The sequence below is a fragment of the Marmota monax genome, unplaced genomic scaffold (genome assembly GCF_021218885.2).
Source record: "Marmota monax isolate L192 unplaced genomic scaffold, Marmota_monax_Labrador192_F-V1.1 WCK01_AAM20220418_F8-fsc00114, whole genome shotgun sequence".
NCBI lineage: Eukaryota > Metazoa > Chordata > Mammalia > Rodentia > Sciuridae > Marmota > Marmota monax.
This window is the reverse complement of record NW_026694943.1, coordinates 2,600,983-2,628,479: the sequence shown is the minus strand read 5'-3', so window position 1 is coordinate 2,628,479 and position 27,497 is coordinate 2,600,983. Positions and strand designations below refer to the sequence as shown.

At 36.1% G+C, this 27,497-nt stretch overlaps 1 protein-coding gene across 2 annotated transcripts in view; it reads left to right on the top strand.

The window, feature by feature from the left end:
- The window catches only part of Katna1 (katanin catalytic subunit A1), a 44,338-nt gene extending 17,070 nt beyond the window's left edge, over positions 1 to 27,268 (top strand). The window contains exons 2-12 of one of the 2 annotated variants that reach the window (XM_046427410.2): positions 1,620 to 1,794; positions 3,962 to 4,119; positions 5,619 to 5,669; positions 9,025 to 9,205; positions 16,221 to 16,342; positions 17,864 to 17,969; positions 19,365 to 19,523; positions 23,685 to 23,811; positions 24,804 to 24,938; positions 25,259 to 25,385; positions 26,908 to 27,268. In XM_046427410.2, the coding sequence (XP_046283366.1) occupies positions 1,633 to 1,794; positions 3,962 to 4,119; positions 5,619 to 5,669; positions 9,025 to 9,205; positions 16,221 to 16,342; positions 17,864 to 17,969; positions 19,365 to 19,523; positions 23,685 to 23,811; positions 24,804 to 24,938; positions 25,259 to 25,385; positions 26,908 to 27,106 (1,527 nt within the window). In that variant the 5' untranslated portion in view covers positions 1,620 to 1,632 and the 3' untranslated portion in view covers positions 27,107 to 27,268. The remainder of the gene's footprint in view (positions 1 to 1,619; positions 1,795 to 3,961; positions 4,120 to 5,618; positions 5,670 to 9,024; positions 9,206 to 16,220; positions 16,343 to 17,863; positions 17,970 to 19,364; positions 19,524 to 23,684; positions 23,812 to 24,803; positions 24,939 to 25,258; positions 25,386 to 26,907) is intronic. The other variant, XM_046427412.2, reaches the window with a different exon arrangement.
- The last annotated feature ends 229 nt before the right edge of the window (positions 27,269 to 27,497 follow it).

The following is a 27,497-nucleotide window of genomic DNA, read 5'->3' as shown; positions in this document are numbered from 1 at the left end:
TTAGTTTTGAGAACTGAGACACAATACTAATACTGTAGGAATTGGTGAGGCCTTGACTTAAAGATTTCTTTGTATTGTGATTTCCTTTTGGGTGTATTTTGCTACTTTTGAGTTCTCCGGGAGCCCCGTTGAGGGCAAGAGAGTTCCCCGGGAGCCCCGTTGAGGGCAAGAGAGTTCCCCAGGAGCTCGCATGGAGTGGAGTGCTGGTGAGAGTTTGGGCAATAAATAGTTCCTGTTTGAACCTACAAGTGCCTCGTGGCGCCTAGGTTATTTGTGCCCAGCCAGACTGCAAGAGTATTTTGCTAAGTGAAACTTGTTAAATTTTTTGATAACTAATTTTTTTTTTCTTAAAATAAAGACTTTTTCACAATGAAAAAAAAAAAAGAATTTAGTTTAGGCTGGGCATGGTGGCACATGCCTGTAATCCCATGACTCGGGAGGCTAATACAGGATGATTGCAAATTCTAGGCCAGCCTGGGCAACTTAGTGAGTCTGTTATGTTCGAATTCGGGACCCCCAAAGACCACCAGAAACCCAAGATCTATGTGAGCAGCAAAGAGGTGTTTATTGCAAGCTAGCTCGGTCCTCCATGCACACACACAGCAACTGGTGACACTGAGAGGCCCCGAGCTCAGGGTTTGCAGCAGTTTTATACATTTTTTGGAGAGGGCAGGGACTTCACATACATCATAGCCTCTTTTAGCAAATCATCACACACTGCGGGAAAATCAAATAACAACTCTAAGACATGATTAGCACATTCACTGGCGGAAACAAGTTGGGTATGGGTGATTGGTCAGTACAAAAGGGGTATTCGTTTGAACTGATTGGTTTAAGCCAAGAGGGGTGTACGTGCTGAACTACATGGTTTCCCAACTTGTTATCAACCACCATAAACTACTGGGAGGGTCATCTGGCATCCCAGGTATTTCCCTGTCTCATGCTGATAGGTGGCTGCTAGGGGGCTGCTATGGATCCCCACCTAGCCTGACTGAGTCAGGGACACCTGGTGCAGCAGATCTCTCCTGTTATTTGTAGATAAACAACTTAGCAGGGTGGGAATGTGCTTAGGAGTGCTCTGTGGGTTTTTCCAAGGACAAAGGTCATGTCCCTTCCTTGGACAGGCTTTGCTCTGAGGTAGAGGCTGTTTTTTTCAAGTCCCTTTCTCAAAATTAAGTAAAAATCTTTTTAAATAAAAAGCTCAGAGGTAGAGTATCTCTGGGTTCAATCCCCAGTATTGAGAAAAAAAAAAATCATGAACTCAATTTAGTAGAGATATAGAGTAACTATAGACAAATGCTTTGAGATGAAAGTCCCTGTGAAGTTCCAGGGGACTTTGGAAAAGGAGACATTTATTTTGAACAGAGGAATTGGGAAGTAGACAACTGAGAGAATGTCGTCTCAACTGGGCTGTGTGGCACATAGGTAGGGTGTAGGGTTTGGATGTCAGAACTAATGTTTTTTTAAAGAATAAAAATGTATGAGCAAATGTATAAGAATGAAAAAGTACCATATGTGTAAGCTTCTTGAATAAACTCCAGAAACTATAATTTTAAAAACTCTTTATGGTACTTATTTTTAAGAGACATGTCTAATGAAATTTTTTTTCTTTTTTATAGCTTACAGTTGAGCATGAGTCTTCTTATGATTAGTGAGAATGTAAAACTGGCTCGTGAATATGCATTGCTGGGAAACTACGACTCTGCAATGGTTTATTATCAGGGAGTTCTTGACCAAATGAACAAGTATCTATACTCAGTCAAAGACACATACCTTCAGCAGAAATGGCAACAGGTGAGGATCATGACTGCTGTATGTTTTAATGACTGTGTACGTAGAAGGGAAAATTTAGATCTAATCATCAGTGCTATATAAAGTTACATATTAAGTATATATGGTTTATGTAGAGCACTTGCCTAGCACATGCAATGCCCTGGGTTTGATCCCCAGCACTGTAGGAGTGTATGGTTTATATATAATATTTGTATGTAATATTACTTGAAAATTTTTATTATATTCGTAATAATCCTCTTTTACTTTCAAAGTATTATGAGCTCTAATTATTCTGATTGTTGTAATATAATACATTTTAGTTTAGAAGTTTTAGAAAGTAATTGTTTTGATTTTTAAAAAGTAATTTTTTAGATTAGATTTTTACTTAAATTAGAGTTGACTTTATTAAGCTATTGTTGAAACTGCAGTTGATGCTTGAATCTCCTTTAGGTATCATATTCCCTATAGAACTTTTACAAAGCAGGTCATATTTATATCTCATTTGAGGAACTTTTTTTAAAAATTTATTTTAGTTATTGATGTACCTTTATTTTATTTATTTATATGCGGTGCTAAGAATCAAACCCATTGCCTCACACATACTAGGTAAGTGCTTTACCACTGAGCTACAACCCCAGCCCACCCATTTGAGGAACTTTAACTACTAAGCACCAACAGAAATTTATAGAACTTATAAGTTCAGTTGAGGATGATATTTGTAGCAAGGTTCACCTGTCACAAAAGGAATAATGCTTCAAAAACTAGTGGTCTTTTTGAGCTGATCTTCTCAGTGGAATATTATTCCCTAACTTCTTTTTAAATATTATGCCATATTTGTCTTTGATTTCTTAGGGAAAGTATTCTATCCTTTGAACTTCTTCCTCATCCTGCTCTTCCATATCCTTTACATTACCAAAAGGGGAAAATGTTTTTATTTCATAAATAGTCTTCAGTTTGTGCAGGTGGTGCACACCTATAATCCCAGCAACTTGAGAGACTGAGGCGAGAAGATTGCAAATTCAAGGCCAACCTCATCAATATAGCGAGATCCTAATAAACTTAATAAGACCCTGTCTCAAAAAAAAAAAAAAAAAAAAGCTGGGGATGTGGCTCAGTGGTTTAGCACCCCTGGGTTCAATCACTGATAACAACAACAACAAAAATCTTAAGTTTGTTACTGAAAGACTCTTTAGGCTTTTTGTTGTTAGGCCAGAGACATATTCTTGAAAAGCTAAGATTTGTGTAAAGGCACTTACAGTTAAATCATTGAAGTTTTTGTTTGTTTGTTTGTTTTGGTTTTGTTTTGTTTGGGGTTTTTGGGGATTGAACCCAAGGGTGCTTTATCTAACCTTCATTTCAATACCTATACCGCCCCCAAAAATATATAGTGTTTTTTTTTTTTTTCATTTTAAAATTGACCAACTAAACCATTTAAGATGTATAGTTCAATAATAATTAATTCATTAATAATGTGCAATCATTACCATTTATAGCTTTTAAATTGAGTCAAGACTGCCTTTTAAAAATACCTTTGTTTGGGGGCTGGGGTTATAGCTCAGTGGTAGAGCGCTTGCCTAACATGTGTGAGGCACTAGGCTGGATCCTCAGCACCACATAAAATTAAATAGATAAAGATTCTGTGTCTATATACAACTAAAAATAAAAATAAAAAAAATACCTTGGTTGTATGTAAATGGAGACACTGTTTTTTGATTGCATATTGATATGAATTTTAATAATCAAAAATTATTACTTTCTAATTCATATTGAATCCATTGTAGAGTTATGGAATTAGTGGATTTTGTTTATGATTTTAAAAGCTAATTAAATGGTATAAAAACTATCAAAGGACAACTTGCAAATGTTTTATTTTTGTCAAATGTCAAAATTAGTTAACTTTTCAATTTGTTACATTTTAAAATTGGAATTTTTTCAATTGGAATAATAACTGTAAATTAGTAACAGTTTACCCAGGATATATAATACATTTTATCAGAATTAATTTTGCCATTGAAAACAGAATTAAGGAACCATTATTAAAATTTTGACAGAATATGTGAGTGTGCTTTATTGGATGTCTGATATCAAAATGGAGGTTTCTATTATCTCTAATAAATGGCCCTTTTTAATCTTGGCAATAATTTATTAGTTACAGAAATTTAAAACACATGTTATTCTTTGAAACTAGGTTTGGCAGGAAATAAATGTGGAAGCTAAGCATGTGAAGGATATCATGAAAACACTAGAGAGCTTTAAACTAGACAGCACTCCCTTGAAAGCTGCACAACATGAGCTTCCGGCTTCTGAGGGAGAAGTTTGGTCCTTGCCCGTACCTGTGGAAAGAAGGTAAGTGGAGACCTTTTAGGAAACCAGTTAGTTGGGTGTGGTGGTACACACCTATAATCCCGGCATATCAGGAAGCTAAGGCAGGAAACAAGTTATCAAGACCCTGTCTCAAAACAAAAATTATTATTTATTTTTCAGTTGTAGTTGGGCAACAGTTGTAGTTGGTATATTTTTATTCCATTCATTCATTTTTATGTGGTGCTGAGGGTTGAACCCAGGGTCCCACATGTGGTAGGCGAGCACTCTGCCGCTGAGCCAAAACCCCTGCACCTCAAAACAAAAAATTTTAAAAGGGCTAGCTATGTAACTCGGTGATCAAGCACCCTTGAATTCAATTCTTAATACTGCAAAAAAAGGAAAGAAACCAGTTAGTCAAAAAAGCTGAGAGTATTTGTCATATCTAAAAAGAAGACTGGTGGCTGACAGACAGAATGTCCCTCATTCTGAAATGTCCTTTTATAATTATTGAATTATGTACCTTGTGACTCTATGACCTATTTCAAGAATTAACATTTTGGTGGAAATAAGTCAAAAATATGCGTTCATGGCCAGGAAAGGTAGCACATGCCTGTAATCCCAGCAGATAGGGTGAGGCATAGTGATCACAAGTTCAAAGCAGACTCAGCAGCTTAGTAAGGGCCTAAGCAACTTAGTGGAGCCCTGTCTCAAAATAAAAAGTAAAAAGGACCGGGAATGTGGCTCCATGGTTAAGGGCCTCTGGGTTCAATCCTGGTACCAAAACAAAAAAACACAAAAAGTCTTTGTGAATGAGCTGAACTTTAGTGGAGACAGTGTTATCTTAAGGAAGGAAAATAGGGCTGGAGGAAATATCTGAGCTCTGTTTCTGTCTTTGCTACCATCTCTGGCTTTGGAAAAAATGATAGAACTTTTCCAACCCTCAGGTTTTTCTTAGGTGAGGGAGCAGGTTATATAACAGTGTTTTTCAAACAAGCTCTTTGATTATTGCTTTTCAGTTGTACGGCTAAAATTGAAAAATGGCTTTTTTTTTTCCTTCTTCTTTAGCTGTATATTGGGGATTGAATGCAGGGGCACTTTACCACTGAACTACATCTCCAGCCCTTTCTATTTTATTTTGAGACAGGGTCTCCCTGAGTTGCCCAGGCCATCCTTGAACTTGGGATCCTCTTGCCTCGGCCTCACAAGTCATTGGGATTATAAGCATGTGTAGCATGTGCCACCGTGCTTGGCAAAATGTGGCTTTTTTAATTCATGGAGGAAAAATAAAAGATAAATGGGCTCAGTTTTTTAACAGTTTCCTCTGGTATTTCCCCCCCCAGTTTCCTATGACCAAGTGCCTGCAAATGAACGATTAATGAAATTGATAGTTACTGAAATGTTCTCAATAGCCAGTCATGCTTAGTTTCACTGCCTGGTTTTTTGTTTTGTTTTAATGATTAGGTCTGGATAAAGGTATAGATTATTTCCCTGAACTTTTTTTTAACCTTTATTTTACTTATTTATTTTTATGTGGTGCTGAGGATTGAACCCAGTGCCTCACACATGCTAGACAAGTGCTCTACAATGTGCAGGTAAATGTCAGTTCTATTTCACATACACAATAAATTTCCTAATTTGTATTGTGGATTTAAATGTATGAGTGTGTGATGGCTTTCTGGAAGGAAAACTGTGATTCCCAATACACAGTTGGATTGCACCCTAACCACTGGCTTGAGAACATTGCATTTAGGGCATGGCTTAGATGGTTTTCAGTTTGAACAGTCTGTCATTGTAACTTTTAATTTTTGATTGTATTTTGTAATAATAGGTGCTGGATATTGAGTATCCACAATATTCTTGAGTACTGTGTTAGGCTGCTTCTTGTGTTATTTATTTCTCACAATTAACCTTCCAAATGAGTCATATATTCCCTATAATTCAGGAGAAAACTGAGCTACAGCAAGGTTAGGTAACTTTTCCCCAATATCATAAAGCTAATAACTGGTGAATCTAGCATTAGAGCCCAGATATATTACATTTTATAATAATGATTTCACAGCTGGCACTCTACCATAATAGCCCTTCTCAAACTAGCATACATGACAGTCTCTGGAGGGCAATTATTAAAAATGTGGATTTGGGGGGCATCACTGACAGAGAGTCTGGTATGTAATAATAGCAGGTGAGACCCAGGAATGTGTAGGTGATTCTTTTTTTTTTTTTTTTTTTTAAATAAGCACTCTATTGACTAAGCTATATTCTCAGCCCTGATCTGTAATCTTTTTTAAAAAAAATATTTTATTTACATTTTAGTTTTCGGCAGACATAACATCTTTGTATGTGGTGCTGAGGATTGAACCCGGGCCGCACCCATGCCAGGGGAGCTCCCTACCGCTTGAGCCACAACCCCAGCCCCAGTGTAGGTGATTCTGATACAGCAGGTCCATGGGTCACACTTTGAGAATTTCCATACCAAAATATGCCTGTACTTAAGTTCAATTAATGGATATTGATTCTAGCTATTTAAGTTTCTGTTAAAAGTATTAATACTGTTATTGACTCCTTATATCTTTTGAATATGTACTATCTTTTCCCTTGCTCATAAGCAATTTCATTTAAATTATATTTTCTGTTACCTTTTATAATTTTTAAAAAGTACAGTGGGCGCATTAAAGAAAAATAGGAAGATTCATAGAATTAGTGAGAAATCAGTCATTCTAGCTTATTTCTTTTTTTATGCATTGTTTATTTTCATAGTAGTAATTGTAACATCCATAATTCACAACATTGTACCTTTTTAAATTTATTTATTTTGGTATGGTGATTGAAGCCAGGCACTTAAGCACTGAGCCACATCCCAGCCTTTTAAAAAAATATATTAGAGACAGGGTCTCACTAAATTGCTTAGGGCTTTGACCTTGTGATCCTCCTGCCTCAGCCTCTGGAGGGTCTGGGATTACAGGTGTGCACCACCACACCCAGCAACATTGTGCCTTCTTAAGGAAAAGTTAATAGACAACAATCACTATATATTTACTATGTGCCAGGCACTGCATTAATTGCTTTACATAAATTTCTGATGAGGAAACTTAATCTTAGATACATTAAGTGATTTATTCGTCATAGGTAAGCATTGGTGATTTACAAGCAATGTCAAACTTTTAAAAAAAATTTTTTTGTAGTTGTAGATGGACAGAATGCCTTTGTTTTATTTGTTTATTTTTATGTAGTGCTGAAGGTCGAACTCAGTGCCTCACGTGTGTTCGACAAGCACTCTGCCATTCAGCCTCGACCCCAGCCCTTATCTGCCTCTTTTTAAAGGTTGTTTGCTACTCTTCTGAGTGGATGTAACCTGCATAGTGAACCATGTGCTGATTGCTTGTTTTCCCTTTTTTCATTATTATAAATAAAGTTGCAGTGAATGTCTGTGAGTAAACCTTTTTTCCACTTTTTAATTTTAATTTCACAAGTAGAAATAAGAATAGTTGAGTCAGCCTGTGTTTTCATTTTCTTCCTTAAACAAGCCACATACATGAATGCTTCAGTGCTTTCACTTTCCTTTACTTCTGCTCGGATATTTGATGGCTTGTTTTCTTAGCCATCTCTCAGGCTCCTCTCCCTGCCACTGCCTTAAGCTAGGCCCTCATGTCTTTTTAACATTTGTAACCTACAAACATCTCCCTGCACTTTGCATTTTATCAGTACTACTTTTTCAGTATTAGTCTAACCTTCTAAAACTGAACCTTTTCAGTGACTTCTTGTTGGCAGTTGGGTGAATCCACTGCAAATGTTTTAGAAGGATTAGTCTTGAACTTAGTTCAGACCTTCTTCTTTTTTTTTTTTTTTTAAGAGAGAATTTTAATATTTATTTTTTAGTTTTCGACGGGCACAACATCTTTCTTTGTATGTAGTGCTGAGGAGCGAACCTGGGCCGCACGCATGCCCGGCGAGTGAGCTACCACTTGAACCACATCCCCAGCCCCTCAGACCTTCTTCTTAAAAAACCACCTTACCTATAATACCATCTGTTAATCCACACTGTCACCTGTCAGGCTTGTCTCTTTATAGCCCTTTACATTGATTGAGTTCATTTTTATTTCTTTGCTTGTCTGCAGTTGTTCCCTCTAGTCTATCTAGTTCAAGTCCTGTGTTTACAGGCCCAGGTTGTTTTCTGTCATCATGAGGCCGTTCCCATTGCTTTGGCACTGGGTTTGTTTCACATCTTCTGGTAGATTTGCCTAGACTTAAATATCTTCTTTTGTTTGAAATATGCTCTGAGGTACTTGAGGATAGGATCCCCTTCCTTTTTTATTTTTTGCCCTCTTTTAATGGCCCTTGTGAAATCTAGGAGCATAGTAGGAGCCAAACAAATATTTCAGGTGCCAAATTCTGACACAGAAATAAAGGTGATGGATGTAAACGTACATGAGTTCTGTAACTGTCCACAGCTAGTGCTTATACCAGTATTTAAAAATGGGAAAATGATTAAAACTTTATTAATTAAACATGACAATTATTTTAAATAAAATGACACAAATTGCATATATACCAGTGGATAAATGTAAATTCAATATTTGTGCTATTTTCTTTTTTTGAATAAAACTCTCTTCTCTGATAATTGCTCTTTTTTCAGTTTCCAGCACTCAGCCTAATTTTTAATCATATTTTATATATAGCAATGTCCTTTTTAAGTAGAGATGCCCATTACTTTCCCCATCATTATTTCTATAATATAACTGGACTGCTTTTGTCTCATTAAATCACCACAGCAGCTGTATCAGATTGAAACTTCAGGTTTTAGTTTTAAACATCCTGAGATTTCTTCAGTCCTGTCTTGGTGTTCAGTTTTTGCCTTGGCTTTTTTAGTTCATGAATCTAACTTACATTCTTTGTTCATATTTGGACCAACTCTAGGAGATGATGATTTTAATGATTTTGTTTGATTAGACCCTCACCAGGACCTAGAAAACGCCAGTCTCCTCAGTATGGTGACCCTAAACCACATGGTAACCGCCCAAATACAACTGTCAGAGTTCACCGTCCATCTGCACAAAATCTTCACAATGATAGAGGGAAAGCAGTTCGTTGTCGTGAAAAGAAAGAACAGAATAAAGGAAGAGAGGAAAAGGTAAATGTTACTGATTTTCACAAATGAAAGAGTTATTTTTTAACCTTAAAAATGAAGACTTTTACAAAAAAGAACAATGAAGGCTATACATAATTTTAGTAAGTTTTAATCATCAGTTTGCCATAAAACCTTTGTCCTTCTACTCCTAGTCTGAGACTTTGCCCAATCACCATTCAACAAATATTTTGATATTGTTTCAAACTAGCAAATAATAGTACAAAGAATTTCCATATATTTTTACCTAATTTTACCAATTATTAATACTTTGCCCTTTTTGCTTTTCTTTTTTTTTTTTTTTTTTAAATATTTATTTATTTATTTATTTTAGTTCTCGGCAGACACAACATCTTTGTATGTGGTGCTGAGGATCGAACCCGGGCCGCACGCATGCCAGGCGAGCGTGCTACCGCTTGAGCCACATCCCCAGCCCCCCTTTTTGCTTTTCATTTATTTTCTTTGTATATATTTTCTCCTGAACCATCTGATAATGAGTTGTTGGTATAATGCCTCTTTACTCTTTTGATATTTTAGAGTGTAGTTCCTAAGTATCAGAACATTGTTTTATATAAACATAATACAGTACTAAAATCTGTGAGTATTACATTGAGACAGTGCTGTCATCTAATCTGCAGGCCTTCATGAAACTGCCAGTTATTTACAGCTCTTCCTTGTCACACTCTGGGTCAGGATCCAACATAGAACTATACATGGTTTGTTGGTTTGTTAGTATCTTTTAATATGAACATTTCCTTAGCCTTTTTGTTTTTTTTTTTTTTTAACTGGCATTTTGGAAGAGTACAGGTCATTTGTTTTATAATGTTCCTCCATTTGGGTTTGTCTGATTTTCCTCATGGTTAGATTATCATACCACTGGAATGATATTGTGTTCTCTCATAAAGCACAGGATGTCTGTTTGTCCTGTTACTGGTGAGAAATTGGATCACTTGACTAAGGTGGTATCTTCCAGTTTTTTTCTGCTACATGCTTACTATTTTAACATTTGTAATAATTTCTGAGGAGACACTTGAGACTATGTAAATATCTTGCCTTCTCATCAACATTTCGTCCACTTGTTTTAGTATTCTTTGATTCTTGACTAAACTGTTTCCATGCTGATTACAAAATCATGGCTTTCTAATGCCATTATTTCTTCCATTCTACTATAAGGAACAGCTTTGTCTTTTTTCTCTTCATTATACCTATGTGGAGTCATGGATTCTTGTTTAGAGCATGGATTTTATATGACATGGATTCTCGTTTTATGTAATCTGTTCCTATCATTATTATTTTAACACTGACACCTCCCCACCCCCCACAGGGGATTGAACCCAGGGCCTCACACATGGTAGCCAAGTGCTTTACCATCGCAGCCCTCATTATTATTTTGATGCTTAAGTTGTCTAAGATTTGAGAAGGGGGAGACCTTTGATACTAGATCCTATGTCTTTTGACATATACCCTACATTCTCTGAGCACCTTATTTTCTGGCATAATGGGGGTGTTCAGGCTCATCTTGTACTTTCCTTGCCTTTTTCCTGAAATTCTCATTTCTCCAAGGGAGCCTTGGGCCCTATTAGTGGGTAATATATTTAGAAATCAAGATTTTTATGCTAATGACTAGTGTTTAAGGGCTTAACCTGTCTAGGAGCATATGGGAATCTAGGAACTTAATTTCTGTCACCACTATTTCCACCTGTTCTTCTCATCCCCCGCCCAAGACTGTAAAGCACAGGGTGACTTATATGGCTTGCTATGCCAAAAGAACCCCTCTTTGCCACCTGGGCAAGTCAGACACTGTATAGCAAAAGGTAAAGTCCTCAGTGCTGCTCCTGTCCAGTCCTTTCCAAAACATTAAATCAGCCACTCTGCTTTAATTTCTTTCTCTGATTTTCAACCTAGCCTTATAATTCTGCATGAAAATTTCATCCAGTAACTAGCAAAGTCTCACCTTTTTGTTGACAAATATATAGGTGCTAATTTCTGGGTGTCACTTACCTTTATAAATGTGGATAGTCAGTTCCTTTGAGATTCCTTTATTGAGATTATTTCTAATGGGGTAATCCTATAGTCTTATATTCCTGCAGTTCCAGCAACAGTAGTTCTGTTTTAGTTTCTGAACAAGAAATAAGATGGAAAAGGTGGCTATTGAACCTAGTCTTGTGGAGCATTATGAATACCAGGGTTGTCCTGGCCTGTCTAGTGATTGGATTCTAAACCCTGTAACTATCTGTGGTCTGTGGAGCTCATCGTCCTCTACCTTTTACATTCATATCGACTTTTATATCCTGAGATATGATATTTAACCTGAGGTAATACTATCAACAAATCCATTAGCTGGGAAAAGCTTAATATAATCTGCATGTTAAGGCAGGAATACATAGCATGGCGATGAAGAGTGTGGGTTTTGGATTTAGGTAGATCTGTGTTTAAGCTCCAGTCTGCTATTTCTGATGGTGTTACCTTATCAGTTTTTCTAAATTTATCTCTTCAGATATAAAATAAAATCTTTCTCTCTTTGATTTTTTCTTTCCTCCATGCGGGGATTGAACTCAGTGTTTTGTGCATGCTGAGAACATGTTCTGCCACTGAGCTACACCTCCAGTCAAGATATGAAATTATAATAGCACTAGTTTTTGTGAGACTAAATGAGATGACTTTCTTCTTGTACATTGGGAATACTCAATAAATGTAGCTATTATTTCCCCAAATATTTCAGATAAAATGAGAATATACTATATTTGCTGTTGGATTAAACAGTTTTACTAATGCATGGATTTTTAAAAAGAATCTTGAGTTATTTTAGGAGTTAATAACTACATTCAAATGTTCTTTAATTTATCCAAATACCGAAGTAGAAATATTAAGTTAAAAGTACCCCCCCAAAAAAGGATAGGACGAAAATAGAAGGACCCTATCTCAAAATAAAACATAAAAAAGAGCTGGAGATACAAGTAGTAGACCTCTTGCTTGGCCAAGTCCTGGTTTCAAGCCCTATTACTTGGATGGAAAAAAGGACAAAAGTAAGTCCCAGAGGGAGATACACGCTCATGTGTATTTACTGATGAAAAATAAATAAATAAAGGTTAAAGTATTTTAACCTTCAGTTTATATACTTTTTTTGACCACCCATTAATTCTTTATTAAGGAGCAGAGAAGGAGAAGAATGTATAGAAAGTAAACATAAATCAGCAGCAGTATGAGAAATTCTTATCTGTCTTTGCTGAGTATAGGCATTGCTATATATTTTCTAAACTACTTCTCTAGTGTTCTATTAGTTGTTGAGAGATGGGGTATTAAAATCTCCAATTATAATTATGGATTTGTCTTTCTTTCAGTTCTATCAGTTTTTGTCCATGAATTTTTCAGCTCTTGTGTTTGGATTGCTCTGTCTTCAATATATAATGTCCTTTTTATATTTTATCATTATATAATTTTTTCATTATATCATATAATGTCCCTTCTGTCTCTGTTAATTTTCTTGGTTCTGAAGTTTGTTTGATATTAAAAATAGTCATGACTGCTTTCCTTTGATTAGTGTTTCCCTGATACCTATTTTTTCCTTCCTCTGCCTCCAACTTGCTTATATAATTATATTAGAATAAGTGTCTGATGGTATTACCTTAATAAGTTATCATATGGTGAGATTATAGCATATGGTGAGATCATGTTTTAAAATCTATTATTCCAGTCTCTGTCTTTTTATTGATGTGTTTAGATCACTTTCATTAATGTAATTGTTACACTAGGGCTTAAATCTGTCGTTTTATTTTTGTTTGCTGGATATTCTGGGATTGTTTTTTCCCCCTGTATTCTTTTTTCCAGCATTCTCTGGATTACTTGAAAATAACTTAGAATTTTATTTTGATTCATCTATAGTGTTTTTAGCCTATCTCTGTATAGCATTTTTAGTGGATGCTCAAGATATTTCATGTATATATTTCATGTATATGTGTGTGAGTATATATGGAATGTGTAGTGATTTACCATTGTTGTCATGAGTTGAATGAAATGTAGAAATCCTACCTCTGTATTCCATTTCTCTTTCTATTTACAATTATCTTAAATATTCCCTCTCTGTACATTTAGAACCACTTCAGGCAGTATTATCATTTTTGCTTCAACTCTCACAGAATTTAGAAAACTGAAAATGGCAAAACGTGCCTGTTGTGCTTCTTATATTCTTGCTTATAATGTTTTCCTCCTTTCTGACTATCAGGCTTTCTTGATATATTTTTCCTTTCTGTTTAGAGAACTTAGTCATATTTCTTTTAGTTTTGGTCTCTTTGTTTCATCTGAAAGTGTTTTGATGTACTCTTTCTTTCTGAAGGATATAAGTTATATTGCTGGGTATAAGATTCTGAGCTGACAGTATTTATTTATACTTGTAAAATATTATACTACTTCACTCTTGCCTCCTTGGTTTCTAAGAAATGTGCTTTCATTGGAATAGTTTTTCTGTATAGGTAAGGTGTTGATTTTCTTTCACTGCCTTCAGGTTTTTCTTTGATTAGTTTTCCAAAGTTTAATTATAGGGTATGTTGGCATGGATTTCTTTTGGATTTCTCAGGCTTTCTGCATTTGTCTCTTTGTTTCAAACGTTTTCCCGTTTATTTACTGAAGCACTTAATAAGCTTTAAAATCTGTCAGAAAACTCTTTTTTAAAAAATATTTTTTTAGTTGTAGATGAACGCACAGTATATTTATTTTTATGTGGTGCTGAGGATCGAACCCAGTGCCTCACATGCTAGGCCAGCGCTTTACCACTGAACTACAGCCTCAGCCCCTGTCAGAAAACATGTGTGTCATTTTGGTGTTGGGCATCTGTTGTCTTTTTTTTTTTTCCCATTAGTTTGAAATCTTCATGGTTCTTGGTAAGAGTGATTTTTGTATTAAAACCTGGCCATTTGCATATTATTATGAGACTCTAGACAGAATTTACACCTGTTTTGCTGTCTAACACTGGTCTCAGAGGAACAGTAGGGGTACCAGTGCTGCTAGGAGGAAGCAGAAGTCCAGATTCCCTGGCAGGCCTCCTTTGACCCTGAGTAGGAGCAAGGTTCTTACTGTTGCTGAGCTGTGTTAGAAATCCTCCACATGACTTCCAGTGACACTGTGGTTGGGTGATCTCACCGTGATTCTCCTTATGTCCTCCTCTGACACTTACCCAGTTCCTCACTTACTGCCATGTAGTGGAGGTTCCTTTCTGGTCTCAACTGACTGGTGGTGATAGACGGGGGATGTTGTTACTGGTTGGTGTGCATGAAAGGTCCAGCTTCTTACTTGGCCACTATTGCCATCCAGTGGGGGTTTGAAGTACTTCATTATAAGTTTCCAAGAGAGAGTCTTAGTTTCTCCACTTTGCTGGCCTGAGTGGTACAGGGCCACAGCTGTTCTGTGGAATAGAGGGTTATTGTCTAAAGCTCCTGACTTGCTTCTTTGGTTACAGAAATCAGACTTCTGTCCATATTGGTGTTTTCAGGTTGCTGGCTTCTCAACTCCGAGTCTAGATATATGAAAGAAAAAGAAATCCCAAGGAACTCATACCATGTCCAAGTTCCCTGGCTGGTCTGCTGCGTTCTCCCAACCTTTGAATGATCTTATGTTTATTATATATATAATGCCCAAGGGGTTTAGTTCTGCCCAGTGGAAGGAATAGTGAGAAGTACATCTGCTCCATTTTCTGGAAATGAGAATCCAGCTTCCCCCCCCACCCCCGCCCCAGACTTGGGAGTCAACACAGAGCCTCATGCATGCCAGGCACACACTCTACCACAGAGATACATCCTGAGGCCCCCCCAAATAGCTGTCATTTGTGTCATTTCAGGGGGAGGGGTGTACCAGGGATTGAACACAGGGGGATTCAACCACTGAGCCACATCCCCAGCCTGATTCTACATTTTAATTAGAGATGGGGTCTCACTGAGTTGCTTAGTGCCTCACTTTTGCTAAGGCTGGCTTTGAACTTTCAATCCTCCTGCCTCAGACTCTGGAGTTGCTGGGATTACAGGTATTGGCCACATGCCTGGCTACTTTCTTTTTTTTTTTTTTTTTTTTAAACCTGGTCTCCCTGTGTTGCTGAGGCTGGTCTGGAACTCCTGGGTGCAGTCAATCTTCCCATCTCAACTGGGACTACAGACATACACTACTGTACCTAGCTTTCATCTTCAGCTTTAATTTGAGACAGAAAGAGTCCAGGTTCTTTTTAATCCTTCTGTTTTTTTTTTTTTTTTCCCTCATCTCCTACTGATTAGGATTTTCACTTAGAGCAAATTATTGAACTAATGTGTACTTAAAGGAGATCACACTAGTTCAACTAATGAAATAAAATACCATGAAAGCATGTGATGGCACATGCTTGTAATCCCAGGTCCTTCGGAGGCTGAGACAGGAGGATCACAAGATGGAGGCTAGCAACAGCAATTTATGAAGACACTTTCTTTCTTTCTTTTAAAGAGAGAAAGAGAGAGAATCTTTTTTGTAGATGGACACAACACAATGCCTTTATTTTTATGTGCTGCTGAGAATTGAACTCGGGTCCCGCCCGTGCTTAGCGAGAGCTCTACTGCTGAGCCACAATCCCAGCCCCTGAAGACACTTTCTCAAAGTAAAAAAATACAAATGCCTGGGGATGTAGCTTAGTTCAAATTTATTGTGCTTTGTCAGCACAGTATGGGAGAAAAGGAAGAGAACCAGAAAGTACCTTCTAACTGGGCACAGTAGCACATATCTATAATCCAAACTGCTCAAGAGGCAGAGGCAGAAGGATCACAAGTTTAAAGCCAGCCTCAGCAACTTAGCAAGGGCCTGAGCAACTAAGTTAGACTCTTTCTCAAAATAATAAATAACAAAAAAGGGCTGGGGATATAGTTCAGTGGTAAAGTGCCCCTTGGTTCAATCCCCAGTACTAAAAAAGAAACAAGAAAGAATATCATTTGAATTCGAATTCCACCTTTGTTTCTGACTCACAGAAACAAATCTTTCAATAAAAAGCTTTTTTCTTTTTCTCTTGTTGTAGAACAAGTCACCTGCTGCTGTTACAGAACCAGAGACAAATAAATTTGATAGTACTGGATATGATAAGGACTTAGTAGAAGCTTTGGAAAGAGACATAATTTCTCAGAACCCCAATGTTCGATGGTAAGTCACATCTCACAATAAGATAATTAGGTGCTATTAAAAAAGAACAAAGAAAAATTAAGACCATTAGGTGCTAATGATGCTTTTTGATGGAGCAAAGGTGATCATGTACTAAGGACCTGTTCTGTAGGTCAGAACCAGATTAGATACAGTATAAGTCAGACACTTAATAAAGCACTTCACTTGGACCCACGTTGTACCAATTTGTTTAAGATTTTTTAAATTAATAATTATGTATAAAATGAGAATAAGATCATAGAAATTTCATCTTCTTTGGGGAAATCCTCTAGTGATTTTTATGTATGTATCTTGCTTACCTATAGCATTTGATAAATGTTGCTTTTGTGTCCTTTTACTCAAACAGTAGTTATCACCTTTAATTAGTATTATGTCTAATCAAAAATCTATAATCTATCACAATGCATACTTAAAGCCCATTTTCAAAACAACAAAGCTAGGCATATTCTGTTATATATTTCCCTTTAAAACCTTAATGATTATTAGGTATGGTTTTGTGTGCTACTTAAAATTTTTTGGTATTTGATATTTATACAGTCAAAATTCATTTTCATAATAAAATTGATATGTGTATCAGTAGTAGTGGTAGGGGTTCTTCATAGTAATTTTTATGATACTCTTTAACTGTGGATTCTACCTTTTAATGGAGTTGGAGGTAAAGCAACAGTATTATAGCCTATCTCTGCTTTATGCCCCTTTTATTCTTTATATTGTTGTTTAATGAGTTCATTGTTTCTAGATCAGGGTGGGAGGGTTATGGAGTGAGCATCATAAAAGCAGGATTTAAAAATGAATCAGCATGATAATACAGGTTGAACATCCCTAATCTGAAAATAAAAAATCTGAAATAATCTAGAACCTTTTGAGCATAGATATGACCCTCAAAATGTTTTGAATTTTGGCCTGGCTCCTTGGTGCATGCCTGTAATCCCCACAGCTCAGGAGGCTGAGGGAGGAAGATTGAGAGAGAGTTCAAAGCCAGCCTCAGCAAAAGCGAGGCACCAAGCAACTCAGTGAGACCGTCTCTCTAAATAAAAAATACAAAATCAGGGCATGGATGTGACTCAGTGGTTGAGTACCCCTGAGTTCAATCCCTGGTACCAAAAAACAACAACAAAAAAACCCCAGGGTAGTAGATTTTGGAGCATTTCAGAGTTTGCAGATAGGATGCTCAACTGTTAGTCTATGGAAATATTCCAAAATCTGAAACATTTCTGGTCCCAAGAATTTCAGATGAGACACAACTCAAATGTTTACTTACGAGGCTTATAGGCCAGCGTTCTAAAAAGGCCAGCTGAAAACCTTTTCTGCCAAGAATCAAAGATAATTTTATGTACACTGATTGACATGGTGGGCCTCATCACAATGTATTATTTCACTAATGCCCAGAGAGAATCTTAACATTGTATCAGCAGTATAAAGTTGTGTGCTGTCAGTGGTTCTGAAGATTTAATACATAGAGTTAAATATATAATCTAAGGAATTGTGATGAATATCTTTCAGGGATGATATTGCTGATTTAGTAGAGGCTAAAAAGTTGCTGAAAGAAGCTGTGGTGTTACCAATGTGGATGCCAGAATTCTTTAAAGGCATTAGAAGACCATGGAAAGTAAGTTTATTATTTGTATGGCATCATCAAAGTAAGTGGTAGTGCATTGCTGTAGAGAGTCACTATTTATGCACTCTATGGAAAATGGAGACAGAAAGTGGAGTAAAGAAATTTTTAGATTAAAAAGTATGTATTCTGTTATTCAAAATTGTGTTTAAACCAAAACCTATTGCAAGATTTCTAGAGTAAGCTGGGCATGGTGGTACATGGTCTGTAATCACAGCCATTTGGGAAGCTAAGGCAGGAACATCACAAATCAAAGCCAGCCTTACCAATTTAGCAAGGCCCTAAGCAACTTAGCTTGACCCTGTCTCAAAATTTTTTAAAAAAAAGGGCTGGGGATATGACTTTATAGTTAAGTACCCCTGGGTTCAATTCCTAGTAGCACCCAAAAAAAAAAAAAAAAAGGTTCCTAGAGTAAGAAACAGGTATTATTTCAGAAACTGTATACATGGCAAATTTAGGATGGTCTTTTATTTGCAAATATGGCCTAGTCAGCTAATACAAAATACTCCCATTTCATTTGTCATATTGCATAACAATATTAAGAAATTGAGAAATATCTGTATCTGTTGAGCACTTTCAAAGTTATGGGCCGATATAAAAAAGAAACTCTTAAGGCTGGGCGCTGTGGCACATGCCTATAATCCCAATGGCTCAGAAGGCTGAGGCAGGAGGATCTCGAGTTCAAAGCCAGCCTTAGCAAAAGTGAGGTGCTAAGCAACTCAGTGAGACCCTGTTTCCTAAATAAAATACAAAATAGGGCTGGGGGTGTGGCTCAGTGGTCGAGTGCCCCTGAGTTCAATCCCTGGAACCAAAAAAAAAAAAAGTCTTAGATTTTGAAAATATGCTAGTTGGTAATAGCACTATTATTTTTAAAAGTCCTTTAAATGTTAAGTGACAAACAAGATGCAAAATTCATATTATTATACATATTTTAGTTATGTTATGCATGTTGTAATTATACATATATTCAAGTAAACTGTGCAAAAGGAATAACCTAATGTGTCTGAGTAATAGACTAGGAAATATGCCCAGATGTTGTTATAAACTATTTTTCCTTATCTCTGAGTCCAAGTGTTTAATAATGTGGTTACCTTTTTTTTTGGTAATGGATAAAGTAAGTCTAAGGTAAAATATCCTATTTATTTTTATGTTTGTCCCTTTATTTTAACATAAAATTGGTTGAAATTTGATACTTAGTAATGAATTATTGCGAATTGATTCACACCTGTAGTCCCAGCTACAAGGGGCACTGAACCAGGATTGCTTGAGCCCAGGAGTTTGAGGCCAACTCTTGGCAACAGAGGGATAACCCATCTCAAAAACAAAGCAATAAAAGCAAAAGAACAAAGCCAGATAAATCCTTTGCTTATGCTATAATCTTTCCAACAGGGAGTATTGATGGTTGGCCCGCCTGGCACAGGAAAGACCCTTCTTGCTAAAGCAGTAGCTACAGAGTGCAAGACAACATTCTTCAATGTCTCTTCATCAACTCTGACTTCCAAATACAGAGGAGAGTCTGAGAAGCTTGTTCGTCTTCTGTTTGAAATGGTAAATGAGACAGCTCCAATAGTGATTCACTCTTTACCTCTAAAAGGAGAGGAAGTGAGTTGTAACTTAAGTAGGCAGGATGACATTGTGTTCAGTCATCATCCTGTGGGTATCATCCTTTACAAACATGAGTAACTTGAGTTTCATTTTGTCTGCTTTCTCCAGAACTAGAACCACATCTATTAATGTATGGGCTTGCTCACATGCGATCAACATTACTGATCTGCTCTAGGAGTCTGAAATTTTTAAAATCAGTAGGCTTAGTTATGATAAATGTCATATCATATGATATGATATGTCAAAAGGTGAGAATCTTAAGTTGTAGAATTTAAATCACCTCTAGTCTATTAACTATACCAAATAACTTGAATTTAATGACCCAATCTTTGGATAAAGTACTTTTCTTATTATTCTGAGTTGCTTTTTCTTTATTCCACCCTGACAAATGTGAGTGCCAGTAGTGAAATATAATTCAACAAGTTCTTTTAGTGTTTAGATGAATTCAGCAGCTTTTTATACTTCAGACTTGTTAAGCTTCATTGATTACTTCAGTCTTACTTATATATTATGTATTAGGACAGAGTTATATTATTGTATGTAGTGACAAAGACATGAATTCTTAATCATAGTGGACAAAACATGAGGTGGCCTTACTAATATATCAAATCTTCCTTCCTAAGCTCCAAAGTGAACAAGCAAACTAAAGTGTTCACAATTTTAGTTTACCCATTTTTTGAAAAGTTTTCTTTTAATTTTCATTTGCTTTCTCCTTCCTCTTGGACAATTCATAAGCCAACAGGCAAATTAATGGCTTATTAATAGTCCATAGCACAACAAGTATCTAATTGAAATCTCTTCGATCATTTTGAAAAAATTGCTTGTGCATTGCTTGAAGAAAAAAAGTATATTGCTAATATTCTGGAATAACTTGGTCTTTTTGGAAAAAAAAAGTTAATTAAATAGAATGAAATATGGAGTCTTCATAATCAGGTGGCCTGGGTTCAAATTCCTGCCCTTTTCTGATCCTTGGTTGCTTTATCTATAAGAGGATATTAACATAAAACCTACCTCTCTAATGTTAGGGTAAAACCTGTTAATGAATATAAATTACTTAATTAAAAGCCTGATTCATAAGGGCTCAATATAAATCATTGTTACTGTTTAAGATTATTTGGTATAGTTTCTAATGTAAGATTTTATATTAAAGAAAACTATTTTCTGCCAGGTTTGGCACACACACCTGTAATCCCAGTGTATATAGGAGGCTGAGGCAAGAGGAATGCAAGTTCAAGGCCAGCCTCAGCAACTTAGCAAGACCCTGTCTCAAAATAAAAAATTTTGAAAAGGACTGGGTATGAAATAAAGCTATTTTCTTCTGTGGGAGTATGCTCTTACTAAGTGTTAATTTGCTTTTTCTTGAACTCAGGGTCTTGTGCATGCTAATAAGCATGGGCTCTACTTCCAGCCCTATGTTTTTTATTTATTTTTTTAATAAGAAAAAGTTTATTTCCTTTTTAAAAATTTTATTTACTTTTAAAATTTGTTCTCTTTAGATAGACATTACAGTAGAGTGTATTTTGACATTATAAGTACATGGAGTATAATTTATTCTAATTTTTTATAGTGAGATTTAGAAGGCTTTATCAAAAAACATTATTTTTTACTGGCTTCCCTGGACTTGCTTGGGAAAATCTTAACCATTGTTAAATAAGTTTTCTCGCATATGGAATGTGTTGTTGAGTTGCCCACTTGATCACTGGCTCAGTCACAAACCAGTGCCTACAGTTTGGAGCTTCTGCCCTGGTTAGGGGGCATTTGCTGACGCCAGATTTTTTTTTCCCTGTTATCATGGCCTCATTTTCTCAAGGAGTAAATAAAACTAAACTTCCTCTATCTTGGTTTTGACTTGCTACAGATGACACCTCTGTTAATGTGTCCTCCCCAGAAAATGTTAAGCAACTCTCAAAGCCTGTATTTTAAATAAGACTGCTTAAATTTGGTGAAAATGCCAGATTTCAAATATACACAAAAGTAATTGTATAATTTTTGTAGTGTTGTCAAGAACTTTTATATTCAGTTGTCAGAAACTCAATTAGATGATTTAAATAAGAATAATAATATATAGAATCATGTAACTGGTAATTTTCAAAAATTACTTTTAGATTATTAGACTAACAAGAGCCACCAAATCTGATAATTCTTATGAATCTTTTTCTTAGATCTTGAGACCTCTGGGTTGGCTTTCACTTTAGTCAGTCCCAATGATGTAATTAAAATAGCCATCAGAAGCTTATACCTTCTTCTTAATGTCCTTATGGTCGTCCCAGAGAAATCAGTCCTTATTTCCAGTTATTCAGGCAGTAATGCCATGATAAATATTTGGACTGTTTTGAGTCATGTGTCCAGGCCTGAAACTATTATCTTTGATCAGAGAATTAAAGTGATCTGATTGGCTACGCCTGAATCATCCTCAGAAGCCTCTTTAGAAGTAGTGGCATATGAAAGAGCAGTGTTCTCCAAATGGAAGGGAGACTCCTCTTAGTGCTGTGCAGGCAGAATATTTGAAAATATCTCTACAACACTTTCACAGGTCAACCAAAACCAACGTGGCGGGCACATAGCCTCTGCTTGAAGTCAGACCCTTCTGCATACCCTTAGTAATTGAGATTCAGTAAACTGATTCTTATAACTTCTGCTTGGTGTGGCAGTAAATGGGTTGAAATTTAATTTTTGTTAATGTATGTTTTGTTGGTAGATGGTTCCTATCTATAATCTTGTGAATTTTGGGGGATACTTTAATGAGGAAAAGTTCATTCTCTCTCCACTTCTCGAAAAGAAGCACAAAGATTCTATACATAGTACTGAAAGCTCAAATAATGACTTTTTTAAAAATGAAATTAAACCTTTGTAGGGAATTAAAGACTTAGAATTTCAAATATCTAATTAGAAAATACAGTGGAATTTAAATATTTGGGTTTTGCAGATGAACAAACTAAAACAAAATCCATGCTTTGGAGCAAGTATCTTCAACATGATTAGTTGCCTCTTAGAGAATACTAAATCATAGCTTCACGGTTCAGAGAATTGATAGACCTAGGATGATTGCATGTTCAAGTTTGTAATGTCCATAGGTCAGTCCACTGGGTACTATTTTTAGAGAAAACTTTAAAATGCTGTTTTGTTCATCCCAATTGTTTTCTAGAAACTTTGGTCATCATTTTAGGTTCAAATATTCTTATGCAATGATTATATTAATTTGAGCATTTGGTTTGAATAATGATTAATCATAAACTGTAATAAATTACATCTTCAGTCTCTTTAAGTTTTAGATACCATTGAGTCATAGCTTCATACTTGACTAAGACCTATTTAGTGGATCAAGATTAATCTTCCCTGTTACTTTGAGGAAGAAATGTGTACTAATCAGCAATAAAAAGCAATATAGTACTGTACATCCTACAACATACATGAACCTTGAAAACATGATGCTAAGTGAAAAAAGACATGAAAGTCCATATATTATATCATTCCATTTATACTGAAATATGCAAATTAACTATTCTACTTAATATCTGAAGAGATTAAGATAAGGTAGGCATGGTGGTACACCTGTGTAATCCAGCTATTTGGAAGGCTGAGGCAGAAGAACCAGAAGTTCAAGGACACCCTGGGCAATTTAGCAAGACTCTTTCTCAAAATAATTTTTTTTTTTTTTGGTACCAGGGATTGAAGTCAGGGGTACTCGGCCACTGAGACAAGGGTCAGTTTAAAAAGGGTCAGTTTAACTAGAATTTCTTAGAGGAACTCTAATAAATGATTTTATTTAAAGTAGTAGTTCTCCATAACCAAATTTTTCTAGAACTTTAGAGCACCAATGTCTGTAACATGTTTCCCCATGATAGTTACTCATGCTGTTGTAGTATATGGTATAATCCTGTATGCCACTCAAACATATGTAGCCAATTGTATTATTGTCATATTTAAATATGTAAGTCTGCACATGTTGTCTATTTTAGTTGTTTTGATTCTATCTTCTTCCCCCAATATTAGGGCAAGAGGAAAAAGTGCACAGTATGGCAGCCTCTTCAGACATTTTCTAATTGCTAACCTGTCGATTATTTTTAAGTGAAATAAAAACTTGTCACATGGTTTCTTCTTTAGGCTCGATTTTATTCTCCAGCCACCATATTTATTGATGAGATAGATTCCATTTGTAGTCGAAGAGGGACTTCTGAAGAGCATGAAGCAAGCAGAAGGGTGAAAGCAGAGCTGCTGGTTCAAATGGATGGTAGATATATGTCTCTGCATGAATTAACTCAAGGTGGGAGGATACCAGTTGTTTCCAGCTCCAATGGATCTGGCTCTACCCATAGCGCTAACTTTTTAATCACAGTGCATAATATTTTTGGTAGGGGACGGGGCAATACAAGGGATTGAACCTAGGGGCAATTAACCACTGAGCCACATGCCCAGCCCTTTTTTTATTTTATTAGAGACAGGGTCTTGATGAGTTGCTTAGGGTCTTGCTAAGTTGCTAAGGCTACAACTCACAGTCTTCCTGCCTCAGCCTCCAAGTCACTGGGATTACAGGCATCTGCCACTGCACCCAGCCAGGGTGCATCTCTTTTTAACTGGTGTTCCTAATGCCAGGTGGACCCTAGGGGGCTGGTAAATACTGCCTAGAGATTGATAGCAGTACATTTGATACAGTGGCAGTGGTGACATGTCAGAAATAACAGCCACTGCCAGGAGTGGTGGCACACTCCAGTGACTAGAGAGGCTGAGGCAGGAGGCCAGCCTGGGCAATTCATAAGACCCTGTCTTTAAAAAGGGGAGTGGAGCTGGGAACATGGTTCACTGATACAGTGTCACTTGGTTTTATCTCAATTACCAAAAAATAAGGAAGGAAAAATAATGGCCATCTACAAGGTACCCTTTTAGAATATATGCTAATGTCTTATTCTTGACCATGAAATTAAAATAGAAATAAGTACAGATAAATTGGCCTTAGAAAGGGTATATATGATTTTGAGAAAGTTTCTAATTGATAGGTAATTGAACTGAGCTGATCTTTTGATTATAATCTATTCCAAGTTATATTTTTGCATACTTTTACAAAAACTCATTTTCCTTGGATTATACAGTCACCTGCTTACCAGTTAGCTTTGTGAAACCATACTACCTTGTATTATGCTAAATATGATAATCCTTAAGTAGCTTAACTTTATTTCATATAGTCTAACTTAGTGTCCTTTTATTCTCTCCTGACCCTTCTATTAGGTGTTGGAGGTGCTTCTGAAAATGATGACCCTTCCAAAATGGTTATGGTTCTAGCAGCTACTAATTTTCCCTGGGATATAGATGAAGCTTTAAGACGACGTCTTGAAAAACGAATCTATATTCCTTTACCATCGGGTATCATCCTTTAAATCTTGTCTCAAAGCTCCTGTTAACACTCCAGTAGTTTGTTAGGGTTCCCCCCTCCCAATTTAGAATATGGTATTAACAAAGAGATAAATGTATACTATCTTTCCTTACATTACCAGTTTGGCTACTTTTAGAACCTAGAAGTGTTGATAACTTAGGAAAGCAAAAATTCAGTGAGGAACAGCTCTTGAAATTTCAAGCAAAAGAGCCCTAAGAATTAGAAAGCAAATCAAAGTAGTCTTGAGAAAAAAAAAATACACTGTGTTTATGTTGAAGGCTTACATTTTAAAACTTCTTTCTACCATTAGCAAAAGGCAGGGAGGAACTATTACGAATAAGTCTGCGTGAGCTGGAATTGGCTGATGATGTTAACCTTGCAAGCATAGCAGAAAACATGGAAGGTTATTCAGGTGCAGACATTACCAATGTGTGCAGGTATGTATTATTTTGGAAGCAAAAATTTCTGTGATTATAAACTTTTTACAAAGTTACTATACAGTGTTAAGATAGATGAGGAATAAAGACCCAGATTGTAGTCTACATAGATTAGGGTTGTAAGCTTTTTTTTTTCCATCTGAGCTGGAGAGCCCCCATAATTTTTTAAGAAACATTTTTAGTTGTAGATGGACATATAAATAAATAAAAAACCTTTATTTTATTTATTTATGTGGTGTGGAGGACCAAACCCTGTGCCTCATGGGTGCTAGGCAAGTGCTCTTAACACTGAGCTACAACCACAGCCCAGAGTCACAAATTTTAAGTTAATGTTAGCAGGTGTTAAGATATTTGGGTATCTTGTATATCAGTGAAGAGTCTACCACTATTTTGAACAAGTTCAAGAAGTTAGTGTTAGAACAATTTGGGTTAAATAGGAACTGAGTAATTGTCTTGGATATTAAGTTTATTGGTGTATTCCTTCACTGTATTGTTATATGAAAAATGATGTGAAATACATTAAGTTGGCATATCCATGAAGTGCAGTTAATAGTCTAATTTTCAGTGAATATATCCTAAATGTGATGGTGGGAATAGTAAGAAAAAGAAAAAAAAGACTCTAATCCAGGTGATGTGGCTACGTTTTATCCTGAATTTTAGCTCAGATGCTTCTTTTGTGGGGGCCACATACCCAGAATTGAACTCAGGGGCACTCAACTACTGAGCCACATCCCCAGCACTATTTTGTATTTTATTTAGAGATAGGGTCTCACTGAGGCGCCTCAGCCTCCCAAACTGCTGGGATTACAGGTGTGAGTCACTGCGCCCAGACTCAGATGCTTTTTTAAAAAATATTTTTATTAGCAAATGATGGACCTTTATTTATTTATATGTGGTGCTGAAAATCAAACCCAGTGCCTCACACATGCTAGGCAAGCACTGGACCACAGAGCCACAACCTCAGCCCCTCAGATGCTTTTTAACAGGGGGTTTGACTACACTTGCCTTCTCATCTCTAGAGTGAGACTCATGGGGGTCAGAGTTGACATGTGCACAGATAAAGCAGCTATTATTGCTGCCTTTGCATAAGTTGTGGCTACAAGTAACGATAAAACATGGTGAAAGGAAAGAGGTACTTGAATGAAGTTTCTATAATAGAGGGGAAAAGAGGAAACCACTTAAATTGATCATTTATCTTTTATGCTACATGGATATAAATATTTAATTTTCTAACATTCTCTTCTGTGTCTATGATGTTTATTTTATTGAACACTTGTAATGGCTGGCTTTTTAAAAAAACTTTTTCTTGTGCTTTATGCCCAGTGATTTAAATTGATTCATCCTTAATTTCATCATGGAAGATTTAATTACTAAAAAAATATTTCAGAACGGACCTTGTATTCCAATGTAAGATCTGATGCAATACTACATGTTTAATAAGATCTTAGGGAATTCTACACTACATACAATGAAAAATTTTTATTTAGTCAAAATAACACTTTGTGGCCTTTTTAACACCTAGGGATGCATCTTTGATGGCAATGAGAAGGCGTATTGAGGGTTTGACCCCAGAAGAAATTCGAAATCTTTCAAGAGAAGAAATGCACATGCCTACAACTATGGAAGATTTTGAAATAGCTTTAAAAAAGGTTTCTAAATCAGTATCTGCTGCAGACATTGAAAGATATGAGAAATGGATATTTGAATTTGGATCATGCTAAATTCTCACATGTAAACTGTGAGAAATCTGCCTTAAGTCTTTGAAAAATAATTAAATTTAGTATTTCATTGCACTGAGTGCTATATTTTTCTAAAATTTTAAAATGGTAAGATTTTAAAAATCCTTTTAATTCGAAATAAAGGCAATTTTTTTAAGCTGCAAATTTGTTTTACTTTAACATTGCCTATTGCCTGTTATAACACAAATGTTTTCACTTGGAGCTGTCTTTTTATGTTTAACATCTTCTCTCCCACTGTTTGCTGCTGTTATTCTTCCTATGAAGAGAGTGAGACTGGCCCCTAGCCTCCTTAGACACCAGTGGATAACTGAAAATTATTCACCAGTTATAAACAAGTAGCTAGGTAAAGCATGAGCCAGACAGACAGTTTCTT